At 44.5% G+C, this 21,961-nt stretch overlaps 1 protein-coding gene across 1 annotated transcript in view; it reads left to right on the plus strand.

The window, feature by feature from the left end:
- Window positions 1-255: 255 nt before the first annotated feature.
- tacc2 (transforming, acidic coiled-coil containing protein 2) overlaps window positions 256-21,961 on the plus strand; it is a 53,380-nt gene continuing 31,674 nt past the window's right edge. The window contains exons 1-5 of the mRNA XM_047342346.1: window positions 256-598; window positions 9,347-9,585; window positions 10,877-10,966; window positions 12,757-18,897; window positions 20,522-21,100. Coding sequence (XP_047198302.1) covers window positions 488-598; window positions 9,347-9,585; window positions 10,877-10,966; window positions 12,757-18,897; window positions 20,522-21,100 — 7,160 coding nt within the window. The 5' untranslated portion in view covers window positions 256-487. The remainder of the gene's footprint in view (window positions 599-9,346; window positions 9,586-10,876; window positions 10,967-12,756; window positions 18,898-20,521; window positions 21,101-21,961) is intronic.

The raw sequence follows: 21,961 nt of genomic DNA on the forward strand, positions 1-21,961 counted from the left end.
TGAACTAATTTCCCTCCTGCTCTACTTCAGCTGAGTGATCCCCTCCATGTTCAGATTTAGTTGGATGAACACAGTGGTGTCTTGGTGCGCTCTCCTCGTGACGATGTCGCTCCATCCTCATCATCTCCTGGCTCTTTTAAAGGCACAGGCACCGCTTCCCATCTCTCCCTCTCTCCCTCTCTGAGCTTTTTCCTCCCTGCAAAGCTCTGCTCACCCATGTATGCAGTGGTCTGAGCCTGAGCTGCATATGAGCAGCTCCCTTTTTCACACACACACTTTGCTCAGGTTGGATTCCTTATGTAATGGAGATTTTTTTATATAGCAATGGCTTGAGAATATATGTGACAGCTGCACCACGGGCAACGCAGTGCAGAGCATTTCTTAGTCACTGAGGCACACACTCCTACAGACACAGAGGCGTGCACACACACACACTCTGTCAGTAGAGACCTGGCTGCATTGGCAATGCTGAGTCTGACCGATAACAATGCAGTTCTGCAGAAAGGTGCTGTGCCAGCCATGTAGTGCCAGGGTCACTTCACCACAGGAGGACATGGAATACAGGATGGGGAGCTGCATCGGAATCTCACACAGCCAGGTAAACAGAGGAGAGGAGGGAGTGTGTGCTCAACTGAGGCTGACTGCAGCGTCGCATCACTGTGTGTGTGTGTGTGTGTGAGAGAGAGCAGGCAGAATAGATTTCAACTGGTCTGGAGCTGAAGCTTCTTCTCCCAGGGAAAAGGCTGAGAGAGAGAGTCGGTGCTCTCCAGTGGTGGAGGAGGGGCGACGTCAGCTGGGAAAAGGAGCTGTGGAGAGCAGGGGGGTGAGGAAGGGAGGAGTGTCAGGGGGATGCTGATCGAAGTGGAGGAAGGTGGAAGGCAGGTTGACAAATCCTGAAGAGAACAGATGATGTTTTGAGAGAAGCGGTTGAGAAAGACGAAACGTTCAAGGCAAAAGGGATGTTTATGCTGCGAGTGCTTTGATCTGTCAGAGACAGAGCTGATCAAATCAGTGTTATTTATAGGGATGATAAGCCTGTTCTCTCCTCACACTGAGCTCAGGGTGGCCTGTGATGATGGCAGATAATACCTGATCCAACATAGATTTGTAAATGTTGCTCCTGTTTGCATGGTAGCTTTGTAAATCTGTGCCGCAGCAGGTTTGTGGATGCAGGAGTGTGTTTCAACGGCTGTCCATACATGTCAGTCACCACAAAACCTCAGAGACACACTGTGTTCCCCAAGCTGAAGGTGAGATGATGCATGAATGTAAAAGCTGTGGAGCAAAAGTACAAGTGAGATGAATATCAGAAAGGCATCTGCAGCCTTTCAAATGATCAGTCATGGGACGAGGAGGCCCCACACCTTGACCTGCTGTCTGAAGCGTGCCTGTTTGTTTACAGCGTTGCCCTAGTTCCCCCTGCAGCTGACTGACAGGCCTCCTGAGCCTGTCAGAGCAGGTGACACCCCTCCAACGCTCCCCTTCCACCCACAGTCCACCACCACCGTTACTCCCAGACATGGCCTCCCCTGCTCTGGTTCGGTCTCCTCCCCTCTGCCCTGTCCTGTGTCCACCCTTCGTCCTCTCCTCCCACCCAACGTGTAATTCATAAATATAGCAACAGGCTCCTCGGACCAGGGGGGGCCAGAAACAAACATTGGCCTTGGGTCCGACAGTAAACACAGTGAAGCGGGTTTGTCAAGAGGCAGACGCTGTGTCGGGGAAAAGTATCTTGTTTGCTGTGGTGAGTAGTTCACTGTGTGTTAAAGCGTTGATTTTGGATGATTGGTTTGGTTTATAACTGATGAAAGAGTCAAAATATGAAAATGGAGGATGAAGGGGTGAAGGGGGAGATTGGTTAATGCATGCATTGGAATTTGCATGACTTTTCTGTATAGTGTGATTATTTCAATACACTTACTATAGTTGCCATCGGCCAGGTTGAAGAAAATGGTTTAATCTACAACTTCATCTCCTGCATAGTGTGTTCACCTGTTTTCCTTGTTCCCCACCTTACTGAACTGTGTTATCTTCTATTATCTGAGACATACTGCATTCTATGTTGGTTTTAACACATTAGAAAAACAGTATTTGGTTTAGTTTGGAGGCTGTGCTGCTGCTGCTGGGTCTTTGTGCCAGCGGGGGTCAGGTACGGGGCAGGAAACAGGGTAACCTCACACTCTGGGTGTCTCAGCAGAGACATGCGGTGCTCATCCAAAACCCCAAGAGCTTAAAGGATCATGTTGAGTGATGATGAGGTGACAAGGGACCTGGCAACAGTCTGATCATATGATTTCCCCCCATTACCTGTTGGTGCTGCCAGAAAAAGCCCCAAAACACTGCTGCCAGTTCAAGTGCACTCACACACTGACACACACACATGTACGCAGAGTGCAGGCTGAAATTACACCCCATTCACACAAATAGCCGGCAGGCAGGCACTGCATGGAGAGGGGTGACCACGCTGCAGAATATAAAGAGGAAACAGACTTGTTCTCATGGCATTATCACTGACTGGCATCACAATATATAATAATTTACAAGTCAGAAAATGGATAAATTGTATATTCATTTGTTTATTTGACAGTGACAATGCACAGAGTAGCAGAGATAGCTATAAATTCATTTTCATCTGGAGTCCCTGGGCAAGAAGCAGAGAATAACATCTCTGCCAAAAGAGAAACATAACACTGTAGCATAAACCCCCCCAAAACACTAACACACACACAACCCCACTAACACATTGGTTCACAGCCTCATTTGTTTGGGGATGAAGTGTGAGGGAAAAATTGTGCACACGACTGGAATAACGTCAAACAGCAGTGGACAGCGTAGATTTCTATTTATACAGTCTTACATATCCAGGTCAGTGCTTTCTGACTAAACACAGTCCCTACAGTCATATGAGGAAAAGCATGAACGGCCTCTGTGTGGTGCGTGTTTACTGCTAAGCAACAACAAAGATATGTGCATGTGAGAGGAGGAAAGAGGCCCTCAGAAGCAGGGTAACGACAGTGGCCCTACTCAAATTCAATGTAAAAGGCTGCTGTGCTTTTCTTTGAATTGGTGAAATGTCTATATTTATTTCAAAATGTTGTTTTATGTGTTAATATAGAGATGATTCATTTGATCAGAGAAGCTCCTGGGTATTTTGAATTGTCTCGATCCTGATGTTCAATAAGACGAGTGCCCACTGGTCGGAGCCAGGAGATCTGTCATTTACCCAGTTAGGATTAATTCACGGGATTACACATCCTCAGTCACTGTGTCAGTATGCTGCAGTCACTCAGTCACATCACACGCACAAAGTGACACACCACATGTGTAGGTGTTGTTCCAGACCTGAGGGGACTTGCTTTTTATAATTTGTCCTTAGAGTAATACGTGAAATCCACTTCTGTAATTACATGATAGTTATTAACTTCACCAAGGAGGTTATGGTTTTGTCTGCGTTTGTTTGTTTGCAGGATTACGCAAAAACTACTTGACCCAAATTTTGGTTCAGATTCAGATTGGGGGCGGATCCAGGAATGTTTTTTTCACTTTCTACAACATTGTGCTTTTTTTAAAAGCATTTTCCTCAGGGACTAAGTGTGTGAAATAAGGTGCAGATCCAAATACGAATCTGGATCTAGTGAATTTAAATATTTGTGAACAGTTGGGCCATGGCAGGGTATGAGCTCCACTTAGTGCCATTCTACCTCAAGAAGTTAGGATGCTGTTTTTCCTGCCTTGAAGCTCACATCATTGGAGGTAAAGCCTGCACTTTGGTCCTGGGGGGGTGGTTTTGCATCCCAGGCCCCCTAATCTCTAAAAGAACACATGCACTTACACATTCTCTCTCCCTGCTACTTCAACCTCATACCAAAGAGCTTTAATCCCACGGATTGTGGGACCACAGCACCCCCATTCCCTCTGTCCCAGTCTCTTTTTGTTGAACCTGGATGTGGCTGAATGCTGATGGTTCTTCTGTGCCAGTGTCTTTCAGCCAGCTGATGTGAGCTGGTTTGGGCAGTTGTGGCCCTGCAGCTGGCTGAGTCATGGGGAACGAGACCAGCACAACCGAGACGTTGGTAAGAACGAGTTTCTGGCAGTGGACGGCTGGTTTGCTACTTGCTACACTGTGCATACCTTGAACTCTTCCGTGCACGGACGACTAACAAAACTAACTCGCATGATTACAAACTGTCGGCTTCACGTGGGAAGTCTACAGAGCTGCAGACTTTGTGTACATTCCTGTGCTTAATTTGAGGCTTGTGTAATAAGCATTCAGATAACATGCTTTGTTCTATTATGTGGTTAACCTGTGTAGAGCAGACGTTAACATTAGCTGTTTATGCCACGACTCACAATATGTGCCAGGATCTATGTTCGCTCTCACACTCTGATACTACTGAGCTTGCTTTCTTGCTTCTTCAGTTTATTAAAATCCATCCCTCCTGTGACGGGTGGAAGGCCTTGTCTTGGTATCCAGATATATTGTTGCAGTTAACTTGTTCTTTTTAAATCTTTTTTTTTCTGTAACAACAATTAGAAAAATGACACCGATAGAAAAATGTGCCCATGTGACATGAGGTCTCCAGCAGTGGAATTCAGGATTATTCTAATAGGATTAACATAAACATTTGTCTCATGAGTTATAGACTCTAGAAATCATGCACACTGGAGCTGACTGGATGTGATTGTAGACTGGGTCTTAAACTAAAACTTCAAAAACAAGGGGGATTTGTTTTCCTTGCATTAGTACATACCGCTACAGCTTTATAATTTACTATAGATTGTCCTCTTAAAGATCTCTTTCATTCCCCATTACAGCCAGAAGAGGGCGCTCCAGAGAATGTTGTTCTGTTTCCACCACAGGAAACTCAAAATGACAGCTTTCAGGTACAACCGTGTGTGTGAGTGTGTGTGTGTGTGTGTGAGAAAGAGGGAGAAATGTTTGCTGCATCTTTAAAAAGTAAGTGTATTCTAGTAATTATTAAATAAGTGCTAATTAAGAATAACACCAATTTAAGAGAGAAACCTAACTCTCCAAGTCATTTCATTTCTCAAAAAAGATTGATGCAAACAATTGCATCGATTATTTTGTTGTTGAGCCAAAACATTTGTTTTTAGAATACAGTCAAAACGAGTAGATTTCAAACCATGTTGTATCATTATCCCTTCAAAGGGCATATCTCTGACTGTACTGGCTGTGATGAGTCAGTTGGAATTGGTTTATTTTTATCCCCTTGGACGTCAACCATTGCAGAATGCATCTTTGATGTTTGTTATTCACTCTAAATGCAACACTGATAAAAATAAAGCCCCTCTCAAAACAAATTTACGTGCGTTACAATAAAACAGATGTCACAAGTAGATAAAATTCGAAATATCTTTAACTATACCAGTAGTAACGAATATGCCATACCATTAAAATGAGTCTTAAGGGAATATATAAACAAATAGTGACTTTGCCTGTCAGACATCTCCACTTCCACAGCTGAGAGGCTTGAACAACAAAAGTCTGGTCACCATAGTGACGAGTTGTGATTTAAGAACAGTTAGTAAAGGGCCCTGCTGGAGGATCTCAGGCAGTGATCAGGCTCGTAGGGGTTATAGCAGATAGAAGCAGGAGCCTGACCGTTCTAAACAAGCTGTAAAAAGCTTCAATTCAATTGAAAAACACACCAGTGAAGTGCACCAAGGGTCTGTGTAATGTGATCACTTCTCTTGGTACTTTTTTTTGTCTGGTTTTATCACCTGGGTGTGCATTTTCCTGGTGTTTGAGGATACAAATGAGAAAAGTGGCAAAACAAGAAAATGCTTTTATCCTAAACAGTTTAACATCCTGATGTATTTTTACATCATGTTTGTGTTTCTTGAGAGTCGCCTAAGTATAAAATTGGCTTAAATGTCCACGTGTACTGATGAACACGGTGATGATGTCAGACCTGAGCAACACAGAGAGGTCAGAGCAGGACGAGAAAGGTGTTTGTTGGGATGCAGCAGGATGTTGTGCGTCTCTGTGCGGGTGCATGTAACCAAAGCTTGTTGGAAGTGTAACCTGATCCTCTCCCAGAGGGTCACTGCAGGTCCGACCCTTGGCCTAATTCCCAGCATTCACCTGCAGAGGCACTGTCAGGCAGCCAGTGCAACCGACCAGGCATGAGGCACAGCAGCAGGGGAAGGAGGGAGGGAGGAGGAGGAGGCTGAAGGAGAGGTGGATAGAGGAAGAGAGAAAAAGAGGGAAGGGAGATACAGGAGGAGGAGGAGGGGATAGAGAGAGAGAGAGAGAGAGAGCTGTGTGGAAAGAGTTTACAGTAGAGAGGGGGAGGGAGGAGAAGTGTCAGCATAGGCCAGCCCAGTCAAGTCTCAGCAGCAGGGACTGTGTTTGCCAGTGTTTGGTAGTGTAGTGTTTCTAGACTCCACACGCACTAACGCACACACACTTACTGCAAAAACACAGAGGAGGCTCACGGAAATTTAACAGGGGAGCGGCTGCAATAGAGGACAGAGGAGGACAGAGGAGGAAGAGGAGGAGGAGGAGGAAGTTAGCTGAGTCAGTCCAGGAGGTGAGGAGAGGAGAGAGAGCGTCAGCAGCAGCATGTGTTGCGGCATGTTTGTGTCGTCGTCTTCCCCCATCATCAAAACACAGAGGCTGCCTGTACAGTAGAGCAGCAGCAGGGGAGCTGCACTGAGAGAGGAGAGAGGAGCACACTGCTGGGTGAGTGTGACACAGAGGTGATGCTGGTGGGATGAAAGTTGTAGTGACAGACGTGTGTTATTCTGCACAGGATGGTGTGTGTGAGTGTGTTTGTAATGCGAGGGCCTGCTCCTGCTTACCTCTCTGTTTACATGTGTGAAAGCCTTGAAGTTTAGCACATGGACACTGACACGTTCACTTATGAATGACTGTTGGAGGGTTGAGTGGCAGTTTCCAGGCAGCCTCAGCTTGCTTTATGTTTTGTTTGCGCGTGGGTTAATTAATAACAGACAGCTCTTTCTGTGTGTGTGGAGTCAAACTTACTGAGACGAGGCCTCCACCTGGTTACACACTGACCCCATAATGACCTTTGAAATGGCCAGTAACATGGTGAAGCGGTGTGAGGTGTAAATGTGAACATTATCTGCTTTCTGGTGTTGTTTCTGTATCAGTGGAGAGGTTACACACACGTCTAGTTTCCACTCTGACAAGAACAGGAAACCCAAGACACGTCAACAACATACAGCCGTCTTATGATCAAACTGTTCATCTCTGCGTGCATGACTTTGAAGGTGTGGAGGGTTTTATTTGTATCTGATTGTGTAACATCAACAGAGAAGGTAACAGCAGGTATTCAGAGTGACACTCGTACCTGCAGATTCACTTTTTTTGGATTCAGTTTCTTCTTTTCTGTTTTTGATTTTTACATTGAAATCAAATGTGGGGCCATGTTTATATATATATTTTTTTTTTCTACAAGAAACATATCCAAAATAGCACCTTTAAAAATAACTCTGTCTATATATAGATGAGATGAGAGAGGTTACATGTAATTGTCCAACAATTATCAGTCTTGGCACGGCAGAGTTTTGAAGTGTTTTATTGTTCTTGTGTTCGTGTATGTGAAAGAAAAAAAAAAAGAGATTCTCCAACTGTGCTGTGGGTGTCACACAAAGGAAGCTCTTTGTACCGGTGACACAGGTGAGACCAGTGTGTCAGAGACGCACACACACAGGTGACCATTGTTAAGTCCATCTTGTAGTACAACATTTGATTGTCTTCTTGTTCTAATATATATATATATATGTTTTTAATTTAGGTTCTATATATTTGATTGTATTTGCATTTTCTGTTTATTTATAGATATTTTTAAATAGTTGTGTAAAATGTCAAGCCTCAATTAAATTTCTCTTTCATAAGGATTTAATAATTATATTTAATTACCACATTTATATATGTATGTATTGACCAACATATTAGTATTGGAAATTTGTTTAACTCCCCAACATTGATATCTGCCCCACCCCCCAACAATCCACATCTATCAGGTTCTAAAAAGGATTATTCTAGAAAACAAAAATATATTAAAATGTATAACAAGTAAAAGTAAAATGTATGTTCTGTGTATTTGTCTCTAAAGAGGGTTGAAATAATTGATCTAATCCATTCGTCATGACAGTCATCTCTGCGTGTGTGCAGCCATGTTGTCTACTTCATACATAATGAATGAATGGATTGGATTCTGAATCTCAGCACCTCCTCGACATACAGCCACGTTATGTCCTTCTGTGCTCACACAGTCAAGTCAACTCACATCTTAATTCAGATTAAACTCTCAGAGAGAAACGGCTCACAGGTACACACATGTCCCAGATGATCTGAATGTTAAAGGGCTGCGTCACATTGCCTGCACTTGCACACCTTCGTACAGAGCTGAGTCAGTGAGGGGGAGATAAGGGAAACATGTCCACCTCTGCAAACCGAGGCTTCGCATGCGGGAGAAATTCCATCACAAGAGTCCACAGCTGAATGTTGTGTGTTGTGGAGGCCAGTGTTGCTGCAACATGAGGCCACAGCCAAGTGTTGCGGTGTGTGGCTGCGGTGTGGGAGACAGACAGAAAGACAGGTCACAGTTTGAATGTTTTCTTTTCAGGGGAGTGACTGGCAGAGATCAAGGAACGTCTTTATCAACCTAAGTTAGTGTGAAGGATTGAAAAGTGAAAATGTCATCTAAATGATACACTCTGGAAAATGCTGAAACCACATGTGTGATTATGCTTGTCACAGGCAGCAGAACTGGTTTGTCTTTAATGATTATTCATACTCGCAGGGCAAAAACATTTTTTGACACCCTGGGAAAAAACATTGTACAGCAGCAGACGTCCTTATGAGGTGATTCTGAGGTGGAAGACACCATACAGCCAAGCAATCAATTAAGATACGTTAAAATAATTACGTTGATTAATCAACAGTTATTTCCTTTTCAGAATATGAATCATGCCAGGCTCAACAGTAGAGTGCAAACAACGCTGCAGAAATTTGTCCCATGTTGTGAGCCTGGAAATAATCCTTTAATTTCAGTAACAGCTAAATTAAAAACAAGTTGAGAAACAAAGACGGCATTTGAAAGAAGTGGTTTAAAGGGCATCTTCAGTCTATATGACTTATGTATTATACAAATAACCCCTTGGTTAATCGTTTAACACATGGGTGGAGTTATTTGCTCATTGTGTTTGGCTTTGAGCCTTAATTCTGACGGCGTTCCCATGTTTGCCTGTAACATGCTCACACTTGTTTAAATACACACTCTGTCATGCATAATCCAACAGAGACTCCAGCATGAAGTGTGCGTCGCTTCAGCCATGTTTCTCTGATCCACAGGCTGAAGCTGAGAGTTTGACCCAGAGGGACGACAGGACGCTGCTGACCGAGGTCTCGGCGAGCCTGCAGAGTCTGCCGCTTCAGCCGGTGTTCCCCGACGTCCCGGTCATCACCGGAGTGGAGGAGAGCGGAGGTGCGGCTGCAGACCAGGAGGACAAGGATGAGCTGGAGTTTCCACACGACCTGCTGCCCAGTCTAGACTTCAGCAGTGAGTTCAACATCTGGGGGTCATCGCTGGGGTAAGTTCAGGGGTCACACGCACACATACAGTCACATATATGTGCATGAAAGATAAAAACAGGACTTGATATCACATAGAAAAGAAAGCCTACTGTCTACTTGGTTTTTGGTGGCTTTGACAGTTACAGGAAGTGTGGTTCATGTAAATTAACTACAGTTGTTTGCGTTCCTTGTCCATTTCCTGAAAAAACAGCAACTCCAGGGAATTTCCGCACATGGGGTCCGGCCTTTCACGTATGAATAACACAGCAGGAGATTTTCTGCTACGCATTCACAACAACAAAGAAATCTCCAGAACATTCAGGCGAGGTATGCCTGAAGCAGGACGTGATAAATTAGTTCCGCTGCGGAGATCACGTGTTTTTGTTTACAGCACATCGACTTATCCCAAAAAGCTCTTCTGACATCTTCGCCTGTGTCTGCTATGTGTATGACACCGCTTTTTAATCCTGAGATATTCTTATTTCTTCAGTTTTTTCAGTTTTGCGTCATTAAAAATGTCAATGACAGGCCCACTCACTCGCCATGAATTCTCCAGGCATTTTCCTGCTGTATTCTCACATGTGTTCACTCAGACATTATCTGGAGTTTTTACTTAGGCGACTGGCAGGAGGAACTCTAGAGCCTCTCTCTCGGACATTTACACTCTCATACAAAGCCCCTCTGGAGAATGTCAGGAGAGTTCAGTGCATGTCTGAAAGCAGCCTAAGTAGCATTTGTACTTTTAAAGGCCTTGAAAACGACTTGTCTCAAACAGAATCTTATAAAAAGCAATGAGACGTATCTGTATTTAAGTTTTTTAAGTGAGTGGGGAAAACTGACATTCCATATTTTTATGCACAAGTCAAATCTGAATCTAATGATAGTTTTGACATTGTTTTCGGCCATCGTGGGACAGGAGCCTATCCCAGCATGCACTGGGTGAGAGGCATGGAGAGACCACCAATAGATTGCAGGACTAACACATAGACAGATAGTTACAATGTGATTTAGTTTTAGTTGTAAAAAGTTTTCAAAAGTCTAACTTTACTTTGACAACACACACTTTATCATACTTACAGCTTATAATCAAGTATTTTTTTCCAAACTAATAAAATTATAGTGTAGTAATGAGATACTCTGGAAGGTGCAGGGTCACCATCAATAAAGTCTCATATTATAATCACTGTGTAATGGCATATTTATATATTTGCTTGATTTATGGCTGCAAGGGAACGGATATTTATGAACAACGCAGTCAAGGTGAATGTTAATCTGATATTGATTTGTTGCTTGTGTGAATGTCTGCAGAGCTCAGACGAGCTCAGGGAAATGTGAGCAGGTGAACCCTTTGCAGCATCACGTTGAAGTGAGTGGACCGCGGGTGGTTCTAGACACAAGGTACCTCAGAGACTCAGCATGGGGGGGGGGGTCTGCTGTGGGAGAGTGGTCAGCAGTATACTGTATAACGATTAAAACCAGGGTGCTTGGAGTGTTCAGGTATTTCTAACCAGTGTGATGGATGTCACAGTTCGGGTGAGGTCTTGGCTTGAGGTGTGGTCACTTCCTTTGTTTCATGCTCTGGTGATTTAACTGCGGACTGACTCAGTGTCACCTGGCGTTCTGCTTTTGTCTCAGTGCTGAGATTAATTGCACTAATATGTTGAAGGCCTGAATGAGTTCTGTGTGACGCCCCAAATAATATTGCTCCTTGTGTAACACCTTGAATTCTTAAAGCATTTGCAGGGCAGATTAAAACCTTAAGAAAAGATGAATAAAAAATAGACAGAATTCCTGCAAAGTACCAGGACAAACATGCACATAGTGTTAAAATGCAAAACTGCAAGAAACACCTATCGTGGTAAAGCTATTCATCAGCTAACTTGTTGAGTGTGTCTTGTTGCTCCACCCTTTAGCAGGATGAGTGCCAAGTGGATTAGATTCAGGCCTGTGTGGCAGGCTAGTCAGGTGAGGTAGGTAGGGGTTTTTGTTACAAGGAAATGACAGAGCTGAGGAATCATATCAGGTCAAACATTAACCAACCACATACACTGACACTTATAAAATGATAGTATTTACAACTTTATTTATTATCTTATATCTGGACATGAATAATGACTCGAGTAGGAGTGTAGATTATGTTATATATGTTACCTATATAATAATGATCTGTACATAATGGGACTTAGAGATAAAAATGAGCCCACACCATTTTCCTGTAAGACAGTGGCTTAGCAGTGACTCAGCAAGTACAACTGGAAGAGAAATAGCTACCCTGCTCTTTAACTTCTTAATGCTAACTGTATACATTGAGACGTGTTATGCAGGGTAATGTCTGCTCTGATATAATCTTATATTAGCGTATAGGTTTATGGTAAGGTTTTTATTGGCAGGTTTGAATTACTTTTAATAATTAGGTCTATTATATAATTATATAATAAACAACATGGTGGTAATTAGCCTGGTTTATTAACTCTGAACATAAAACAAATAACATAAGGTACATAACAATAGACACAGAACATAACATGTGTGTTCTAATGTCTAAACCAAGAGACTCTGCTTTATTGTGATCAGGATGGAATAGACTGTGTTGTTATGTATAGTACGCAGCAGTCAGCTGCTGCATTGGAGGGGTAAAGACTTTCCACTTGTCCATAATAGGTTCCCACTTAAAAAGTTGGCATGAACAGTACAAAGTCATAATTCCAATACATTATTAACCAATCAAATAATTTAAACCAATCCACTTTTTAATGACTAAGATTTTGGTATTGGCATTCAGGGGTGTTGCAACAAAGTGTTACAAAGCAGGCGATCAGCTGGCACTCTAAACCATGAGGAGGCCTCCAGGAATGGCTGATTACATTACTTAACAGCAATGAGGATTGCGTAGGGCACACAACTGCCTTTGAAATCTGCCAAAGTGCTTCTGTACGTGGTGTGTATCCTAAAACGTGTGTTGTGCTGTGTATGAACATACATGCATGTTCATTAACAGCCATATGCATAGAATACACCTGTTATTATGTCTTGTAGAGGAATGCACATCTCAGAATAGGCATCCTGAGGTTAGTTGTGTGTGCAGTGAGCATGGGCTTCAATTGCAGCGCTCTGTGGCATCGTGGAATGACCAGCTGTCTGCCTGACAGTCCTAACTCCTTCACTCTGTCACCCTACCCTCGACTCAGGCCTCATGACAGCGACCCAGTTCCCACAGGTGCCAAGCCTCCACCTCAGCCCGCTGCCACACCTCACTCGGGTGTCCGACCCCTGACCCCTCCCTCATCTGCGCTCATAGACAGGGAGCTGCAAGAGGCCTTCCAGGAATGTGAAGAGCAAATGGCCTCACTGGGCCTACTTAGTCCCACAGAGCAGCCCGGCATCACGCAGGAGACTGTTCATGATGAAGGAAAGAAAACTGTAGGCGTGACAGTTAATAAGTCCAGTGAGTCATCGTCACTGTCTCCAATCATAGTCCAGCCAGGACAAAGCAGTGGAGGCCATGGAAACAAGGACACACATGGAAACAGTGAGGCAGCAAATACTCAGAGAGACGTACTTGTGTTTAGTTTTAGGAATTATATACTGGGCACTGAGGATAGTGCAGGAGCAGCAGAGACAAAAAATGAAATAAAAGTAACAGAGACCACAGATGGATATGCAGAGATTGAGTCAGAAAAAGAACGAGAGGTACATGAGCAGAAGAAAACACCCTCATCAAAGTCAGATTCATGTATAGAAACCCCAAAGGACGTCGTGTCCCCTCAGCAGAGCGACAATCTAAAAGAGGAGCGTGTTGATTCTAATGCGGCCGTTGGGGAAAATGGCAGATTAGATTGTAACACAGTGATTAGGGACAAAGGCACAGAGGTAATAACAGAGACTGCAGACATAAAGAAAGAAAATAACAGTGATGAGTGCAGTATTAGTGTTTGTATAGCTGAATCTGAAAAGAAAGATGATTCAGTTAAGGAAATATTGGGAGGCAACAGACTTCATTTAAATGATAATGATGCATTTTCTGAGTTGCAGACAGGAACAGGCTTTGAGGAGAATCAGTCAAAAACCGACAAGCAGATGAATTCAGCGAGTGACAGACAGGCCGGGCAGAACAAAGAGACAAAAAAGAAAGACAAGAAGAAACAAAGGAGGAAGAAAAAGAAGAATGCAGAGACTGAACAGAAAGCAAAGGCAGTAGTACAATCGGACAATGATTTTCAGGCTGAGTCACTCATTCAAGCAGATTCAGAGGCAAAAGCACAATCAGTGTCAGGGGCAGACCCTGTGATTTGCGGGGAACAGCCTGATAATGGGTTTGATTACAAGCAACAGCTGAGTCCTGGAGGACAGCCCAGGCCCCATCTATCACCCTCACAGAGCAGAGAGGATCGTCTTACTGACTGTTCACCTGCGTCCAGCCGGGGTCCTTCTCAGAGGCCTCATCTGTCAGATACCCTCAGCCCTGCAGATGCCGCATGTGGCGAGAGCTCAGACAAGAACCCGCAGAGGAGGCAACATGCAACCGGAGGTGTCATCAACAACCAAAATACACCCGGGACACATGTCCAAACTACAGTTATCGATGCCTGTGCTTCTGCTGATGAGAGATTGGATGCACAAACACAGGAGGTTATAGTTGCCACAGAAGCAGCGATACACACACAGGAGAAACTGAGCCCACTCACCAACAGTCAAACTTGTGTGGGAGAGAGTTACATGGAGAGTGCACTTGAACAGGCTATAGTGGTGGTAGCTGCGTTGCCACTGACAACACCCACGATGCCAGAAGTGATAAAAAGCAAGGGAGAGGGAGAGAGCGTGAGTTGTAATTCACCGGAGAGAGTAGCTACTGTAGCATTTGCAGAGAGTGAGAAAGCAGGAGCAGAGGAGGGATTGGAAGGAAGAGAAAAGTGCCTCAGCTCTGCAGACGGAGAGAGAGAAGGGCTCCTGGACAGCCCTCCTCAGCTCCCATTAATCTGTTCACAGGGAAAATGCGCACTTGCATTCTCAGCCAAAGACGGACAGTCCGTGTCTGAGAAAGGCTGCAGCGGCAAAATGCCACACAACTCGGCTGAGACGGAAATGAAGGGACTGCGAGAGACCACCCTTTATATGGCAGACGCAGAGAGCTCGCCAGCTGAAGAGGGAGACAGAGAGAAGGAGACGCTCCTGTTAGAAGCGTACATCAATAATTCTCCCCTAGGGATACTTACTGGTCCTGATCGTCAGGCTCACAGTGCTGTGGGATTGGAGGGAGCAGGAGAGGGGGGAGGAGGACAAAGAAAGGAGGTGGAAGAGAAAGGAGGGCTTGCTACAGACCACAGTTCATTCAGCCAGCCAGAAGGCTATGTTACTGGGGTGTCATCAGCTGAGACTGAGAAGTGTCCGCCCACCGATGTTGCAGAGTCACAGCTGAAGTCACAGAGCTGGAGTGAGCCGTTTGCTGCCGTCGCTGAGAGCATCCACACCGAGCAAGACCATCACTCTAACTCTGCACCGCACCCCACTCAGCCTGAGCAGAGCTCCAGCAATGCAAACAAAGGGGTGAGGGCTGATCTCAAACTGAATTTGATTCCAGGCGAAGCAGTGTCTTTGGGACACACTTGTGAGGAGTCATCCATCACAGAGACAGAGAAAAAGGACAGCCAACTCCTGCTCAAACCTCCGCCTCTGACTACTTCACAACGAGCCCCAGTCGAGCGGCAAACAAGCAACGATCAACAGGTACAGCCTGAGAGTAGCACCACCGAAAGTGCAGCTGAGTTCCAAGATCAAGCCCACAGCAATACTGGTAACCCTGCTATGTCGGGAGTGGCTGTGTTTGTGTGTGGAGGCAGCAGTGGAGGCAGCCACAGAGTTCACTTTGCAGACACAGTGAAAGGAGAGGGCAGTTCCTCTGTGGATCTAAGGAACAGGTCAGTGCTGGCGATGGACTGCGCCTCTTTGCCTCCCCTGATTGTACATGAGAGTTTGCATCATCCCGTGGTTGAGGCCAGCTACATCTTCCCAGATTTCCTCAGCTTGAAGAGGCCAGAAATCCCCACCAATGCAGCTTCTACCAAGGATGAACCAACAACACAAAGCTCAGCAGACCTTCCGAAAGAGCTCGAGTTGGATAAAGGAGATTTGGCGACCAAAGATACCAAGGAGAACGTTGCAATAGATCCGTCAGGTAACAAGTCAGTGACTAACACTGTGGATTTACAATCAGCGACCGAAGCCTGCACAAAACAGCTCCCATGTTCTACAGAGACGGATCAGACTGGTAATGAAGAATGTTTTGACCTTTTAAAAACAGCAGGAAGTGCCATCTCTAACCCTGATCTTGGAACAGCTGGACAGGTGTCGACAAAGGTGATCAAGCAAGAAGAGGCGGAAACAATGAAGAATCCTTTAAATCTGTGTTTGTCAAAGGAGAACGATATGAATAAGTCCCAGGTTGACTCTATAGTTTCAGTCAAGCCTGACGAGTCTCTTTCACTCAGTGATGCCGCTGTCATTCGTGAAGAAAAAGAAGGTAACCAACCCCCCCTCTCTTCAAGTTCTGTATGTCCAGCTGATAATGTTACCTGTGAGCCTCTAAGTGACATCTCTGCTGAGGTACCTGTTGGGACGATCTTTACTGACTTTGACCCCAGTTCAGAACCTGAAACTGTCACCTTAACGTGCACTGCCTCTCTTCAGACGAAGCCCAGTGACCCCAGTCATCAGCCCCCTACCCCTTTAGATCAAACACCTCCTTGTGGAGTAGCTACGACCGATCCTTTGAATGATCAGCAGAGTGAAAATGAATCAGGGACTTCAGAAGTGACAGTCTCTGACCAGTCGATTCCTGCTATAGAGCAATGTGCCAGTAATCCTGCTTTTGTGCTGCGGCCCCCTGGCCCAATGTTGAGTCACTGGGAGTTCATTAATGACTGTGGTATCTGTCTTCCTGAGGATACAGAGAAGCGCATTGCTGATGGTGACGGCACCAAAGTCTCCGGAGAGGTGGAGGACAGCAAGAGCAGGGAAATGACACATATGTCTTTAGCGCTGGACCTGGAGCACACTGATGTCAGTGCTGAAGCAGATGAGACAAAACTGGAGGATAGAAATTATGCCACAGAGGCTGAGATAAAAAATAATGTGATTGATGATGTAAATATTCAATTTTCACAAGAGGGAAATCTGTTTCAGCCTCTTGGTGCAGTGGGGGCTCTTGCAAATGATGAATATGATAATTTAACTTCTTTATCTCAAACTGACCCTGACTCTATTGCAATTAAGCCTGTTATATGTGAAGCTTCCATTCGGAATGACCTCATAAATAATGTCTGCCCACTCGGCTCTGACCCGCCTACCAACGAGGCTTCTGATGACGTGAAAGAAGACAATATAAAAGAAAAACGCAAAATGGAAGGTCATCCGTCATCTGTACTGTTTGAAGGAGACAGGAAAGAAGTTGAAGAAGCAACAATGGATAATCAAAAGGAAAAGGAGAGCAGTAGGGAGCTGCTGAAAGGAAAACCACAACAGAATAATGGACCAGATAAAGAGGCTGAAGGGGAAACTGGAGACCTGCAGCCACCACATAAACATATAGTAGAAAACAATGAGTCACCAATAAGGGAGGAAGGAGAGGGGAAGGGTGGGACTGCATCTGAAAGTGAGACAGAGGCTTCTTGCTTTTCCCCAGACAGACCTGCAGGGTCGTCTAAATACACGCTCAACACAGAGACTGTTTCTGATCAGAGTTTGTGCCAAACTGCGACAGCAACAGTGGAATGCTGCTCTGACAGGAACCCGGTACCAGGTTTGAATGCAGCCTTTGGCCAATCACCAGATCCAAACTGTTTTGCTCAGCAACAGGAGCAACGGCAACAGGAGCAACGGCAACAGCAGCGTCAGGGATGCAGACACCCCACAGAGGAGGTATCAGGTGGTTGCCTAGAGGGGGGAGAAAAAAAGGAGAAGGCCGAAGCACTGGTTCCAGGGAGAAAAGAGGCAGAAGAAGAAAGAGACGGTGCTGTCGAGAGTTTGTGTCAGTCAGAAAGCCAGAAGGAGTTGATACATGATGACAGCAGAGGCTCAGAACAAGTATTAGGTCTAGAGAAAGAAGACGGAGAGGGATCACAAGCTGTAAAAGGAGTTGACAGGGTTTATGTGCCATTTCACACCAGCAGTGATGCAAATGAGAGTGGAGGGGCTGCTGAGAGAAACACACCGACTGACATAGTGACAGGAACGACTTGCTCTCTTATAGGTGAGACAGGACAGGTGGTGGATGGGAATAAAAGCCCTGGGTTAGTGGCAGTTAGTTCAGATGCAGAGTTAATGCCAAGCTCTGAGTCTCTGAGTGAAATGGGTGGTAAAGGTCAGCAAAAAGGAAATCTGTCAGCTGCATGTCAAGACCAACAAGAGACCTCAATGAACACTGCTGTTCCTCCTGAGTCTGCATCACAGGAGCATGAGACTTTACCTTTCAGGATACCGGTTTCATCAAAGGTCAGCACAGATAGTCATGACATTCATACCACTGTTATTCCAAGTGCAAGAGAGGCTGAGGAACTTAGTACAGAAACGTTCAGTGCCCTGCCTGATCCTGATGGGCAACCAGAAACTGTGGAAAACGATTTTAGTGCTGCAGTAGCAGTGAAAAGCAACAGTAGTGAGACTGAGGAGTGTGAAATGCTGGATTCAGTGTGCGGGTCTCTTGAGCTGCAAAGCCCCAATAAAAGCTCAGCCACACAGAGCAGCCCAGTAGTACAAACAGCCATAAAAGGCCCTGATGTAGAGGAGATCACAAGGGAAGATAAAGCAGCTTTGGACGGAGAGAAAGCCAGCAGCCAGGGGAACGGACAAAGTGAGAGAAAGGCAATAAACAACGAAGCCAGGGAAAAACAAGGGCTTGCAAATCAAACTCAGAGTCGTTCAGAATCAGTTAAGGCTTCAGAGCCCTGTGAAAGTGGGTTGTCAGACGGCAGCACTGACAAGACTGTTTGTCATTCTGAGGGCAGCATTGCTCTCCATGAGTCAAAGTGCCAAAAGGATTCTGCCCAATTAGAGAAGCTGCACGATCAGGTTTCCTTATCAAAACCCAAAGATGTCAAACATGACACTGAGGTGAAGCACAGTGTCGCTGCTTCCCAATGTGAAGGTAAAACACTCGATGAAGCTACTGCCTACACCTCACCTGTTGAACAACTGTCTGTGGATGTAGAGGCTGCTGAGAGTCCTGATCCTGGACTAACAGCCCACGAACCGGATACTGACTGGATAAAAGCTCTAAAAGAGGCTGCATCCTGTTCTCAGAGTCACCAGAGAGTTGACTCAGTGGAGACCTCAAGGTAAAGACAACAACAGCATGTGTGCGAAGTTATTAAACATACAATATGTAGCAATTCTCTAAAAAAAACCGCCTCGACCTATGTTATATATTTTGTTGACTTGTGCACTTACATTATTGAAAACGTTTCCAACTATGTTTAAGCCCAGGAAATCAAACGTTATAACAGAATGGTCGCCTTGTAATTGCATCATATCATCTTTACCCGTGACTTTGCCCGTCTCTGCTATAACTTCAGAGGTAAACAACGACTGACAAAGGAAAAACACACTGCTAGCCAGTCGTAAGGATCACGTTTATTCAGTGCAATTTGCTACGTAATGTGAATAAAACCGAAAAATGTACTTAAAACTAATATATTACCTCATTCATGAACATGATTTGAGACATGTGAGGTAAATTTTTAATCGACGATGGTGTTGAAAACAACAGCTCCCATCATCCCAATTTGCTTCACGTCGTCATCACTCATTCGCTCACCCCTACTTTACTATATAGGGTCTTCTATTTAGAGGACAATATAGTGAGCCCATCAGCAAAAGAAAAAAATGTTTTTGGACAGTAACCGTCACATTTTCTCTGGGCCGGTTATTATGTCAGTTATAGGATAATGACGTACAACAGCATCGGCCGGTGGAAAACAGTATTTAAGTTTTAAATATTTATTTTACACTTAGTTTGAATACTTTTAGGTAAAAACATGGTGAATGATCATCTTTAAATGTATAAATAAACTTGTTTGTCTCAGTTTGTGCTGTAATATGGTTGTGGACTCCACATCATGATGCCTTGTGGGAAACAATGAGTGCACTATATAGGGTATAAAGAAATTCACTAAACATTCGGACAGCACTACAAAATGGCTAACTCACAATATAGTTGACTAAATCGTGATTAGTGAGTGTTTTCGAACACTCCCCAGATCCCCAGTGGCACATGACACTTCACTGGGATACAACTATATTAATGGAAGCTTCATGCCTTGCACATGTGTCTAAAAAGGTCAGTGGAGGCCATTATGCACCCCCCTCTTTATGTGTTTCACGTAGCATGTTAGCTGGCTGTCACATATCATCTGCTCATGTATATCAAAGGCCCTTGCGTAGTATGTTCTGTATTTTTTACAAGTCAGAACCTAGAAGAAGGATTTCTGACTTCAGTAGATCAATATCTTTACTTTCATTAAAATCTCCACGTTGCTGTAAATCTGCGATGTTCAGCTATTTATCCGTCATTTCGTATTCAGAGTACTGCAGATTTTTTCGCCCTGGACTTGTTGGATGTACAGAGAGCAGTGTGACAATGAATATGAATGAGGAGGTAAACACAGAGCTGCACTTTGTATTGACTCCAGCTCGGGTCAGATGACTGTGCCTGTTGAAGTCTAATGGAAGTAATGCAGCCCTTTATATTCAAACGATGACATCAGCTGTGACATCGTCCCTGCTCTCCAGGGCAAGAATGAGCCTTATTTTTCTACACAAAACACACAGCTCAACAAACACATGGACACAAGCCCCCACAGCCACACAAACACACACATTTGTCAGTTGTCAGTCATTCCTTGTGCATATGCTGTAAACTAAAACAACAACCCCCCCTCATCTCTTGAATCTTTCTTTCAGAGCCCTCCCATCTCTGGAGTCTCCTCAACTAGAGTTTCTCACTCCGACCGAGGAGTTAGCTGCTCCTCTGAAACAGGAGGAGGTCCGACCACCAGACTTGGCAGCGGAGAAGTCCACAGAGATCCCACCTCTGAATCGTGTGAAAAAGCCAGTGGATTTTCCTGAACCTTTAAAGAAGTCAGTAGATCTCCCAGAACCAACACAGCTGACAGTCCGGTTTTCCGAACCAACACAAAGCACAAAAGAAGAACCCTCAGAACCAACCAAGAAACAAGAGGAGCCTCCTGAAGAACTTCCAGAAGCCAAAGCAGAGCCGCTAATTTCTTCAGAAATTGAAGAGGGGACAGCGGAGCTCCTAGAACCAGCACAAAGCACAGAAGAGCTGCCAGAATCTACGGAAAATGAGGAACGAGAACCAACAAAGGTGACAACAGAGCCCCGAGAACCTGAGGAGAAGCTGTTCAGTGAGCTGTCAGTGGAAGAACCTGTGGAGACCCCACCAGAGGAGCCACTGAAGGAGCCAGCTGAGGCAGAGACAGAAGCAGTCCAGGATCCTGCTGAGGAGCATCAGGACAGCAGGTGAGTGTCTCTGTAAAACCAGAACATTTATAAGTGTTTTCACTGAGACTGGTTCATCTTTACATCTGATAACCATGATAAGGAAATTTGAATTAATGAACCAACTTCCACTCATTGTTCTGCTTGATCCTGAAGGATCAGTTGTTACCTCTGCCAAGGAGGTTATGTTTTCACCCCATCCCTGGTTTGTTGGTTAGTTTGATTTGAGGCAACATAACCTAAAAAATTTTGTACGGATTTTCACAAAACTTGGTGGGAAGAACCCATAAAAGTTTGGTGTAGATCTGGAATATTTGCTCTCTTCCTTTAACATTACGAGAGGCAGGTGTTGTGTTGCTGTGTTTTTTGACATTTTAACTGATTTACAAGTGAATAATTCATAGATCTGGATGAAAAAAAACAAACATATTTAGAGAATTGATATCTATAATAGGGCTGAGCGATATGACTTCAAATCAATATCATGATTATTTCAAACTTTTACCTCGATTGCGATTAAAGAGCGATTATTTTATGCCCCAGGGTACATGGGCCCCAGCTGCTAAATGAACATAGCAGACAACCGACAGTTCGTGAATGCGCGCATTGGGGAAAGTACAGAATTAACCGACATCAGCAAGGTTAAGTCGGTTGAAGGTTTTATATGTCGGTTTTGATACATTTTCGGTTGATTGCCCAGCCCTAATCCATAAGTCTGTGCAGTTTGGTACAGCTCGATTGAATTTAAGAGGACTTTGCGGTGGTATGGGCACTACAGAGTCACATTGTAGTTATTGCTGTTTCCTGCAGTCAAAGTTATGAAATATACTCTGCAATGTCCAGTGTATGTTTGCCAATAAAGCAACTGCCAAGAGTCTCAGA

Source organism: Hippoglossus stenolepis, chromosome 12 (genome assembly GCF_022539355.2).
Source record: "Hippoglossus stenolepis isolate QCI-W04-F060 chromosome 12, HSTE1.2, whole genome shotgun sequence".
Classification (NCBI taxonomy): Eukaryota; Metazoa; Chordata; class Actinopteri; order Pleuronectiformes; family Pleuronectidae; genus Hippoglossus; species Hippoglossus stenolepis.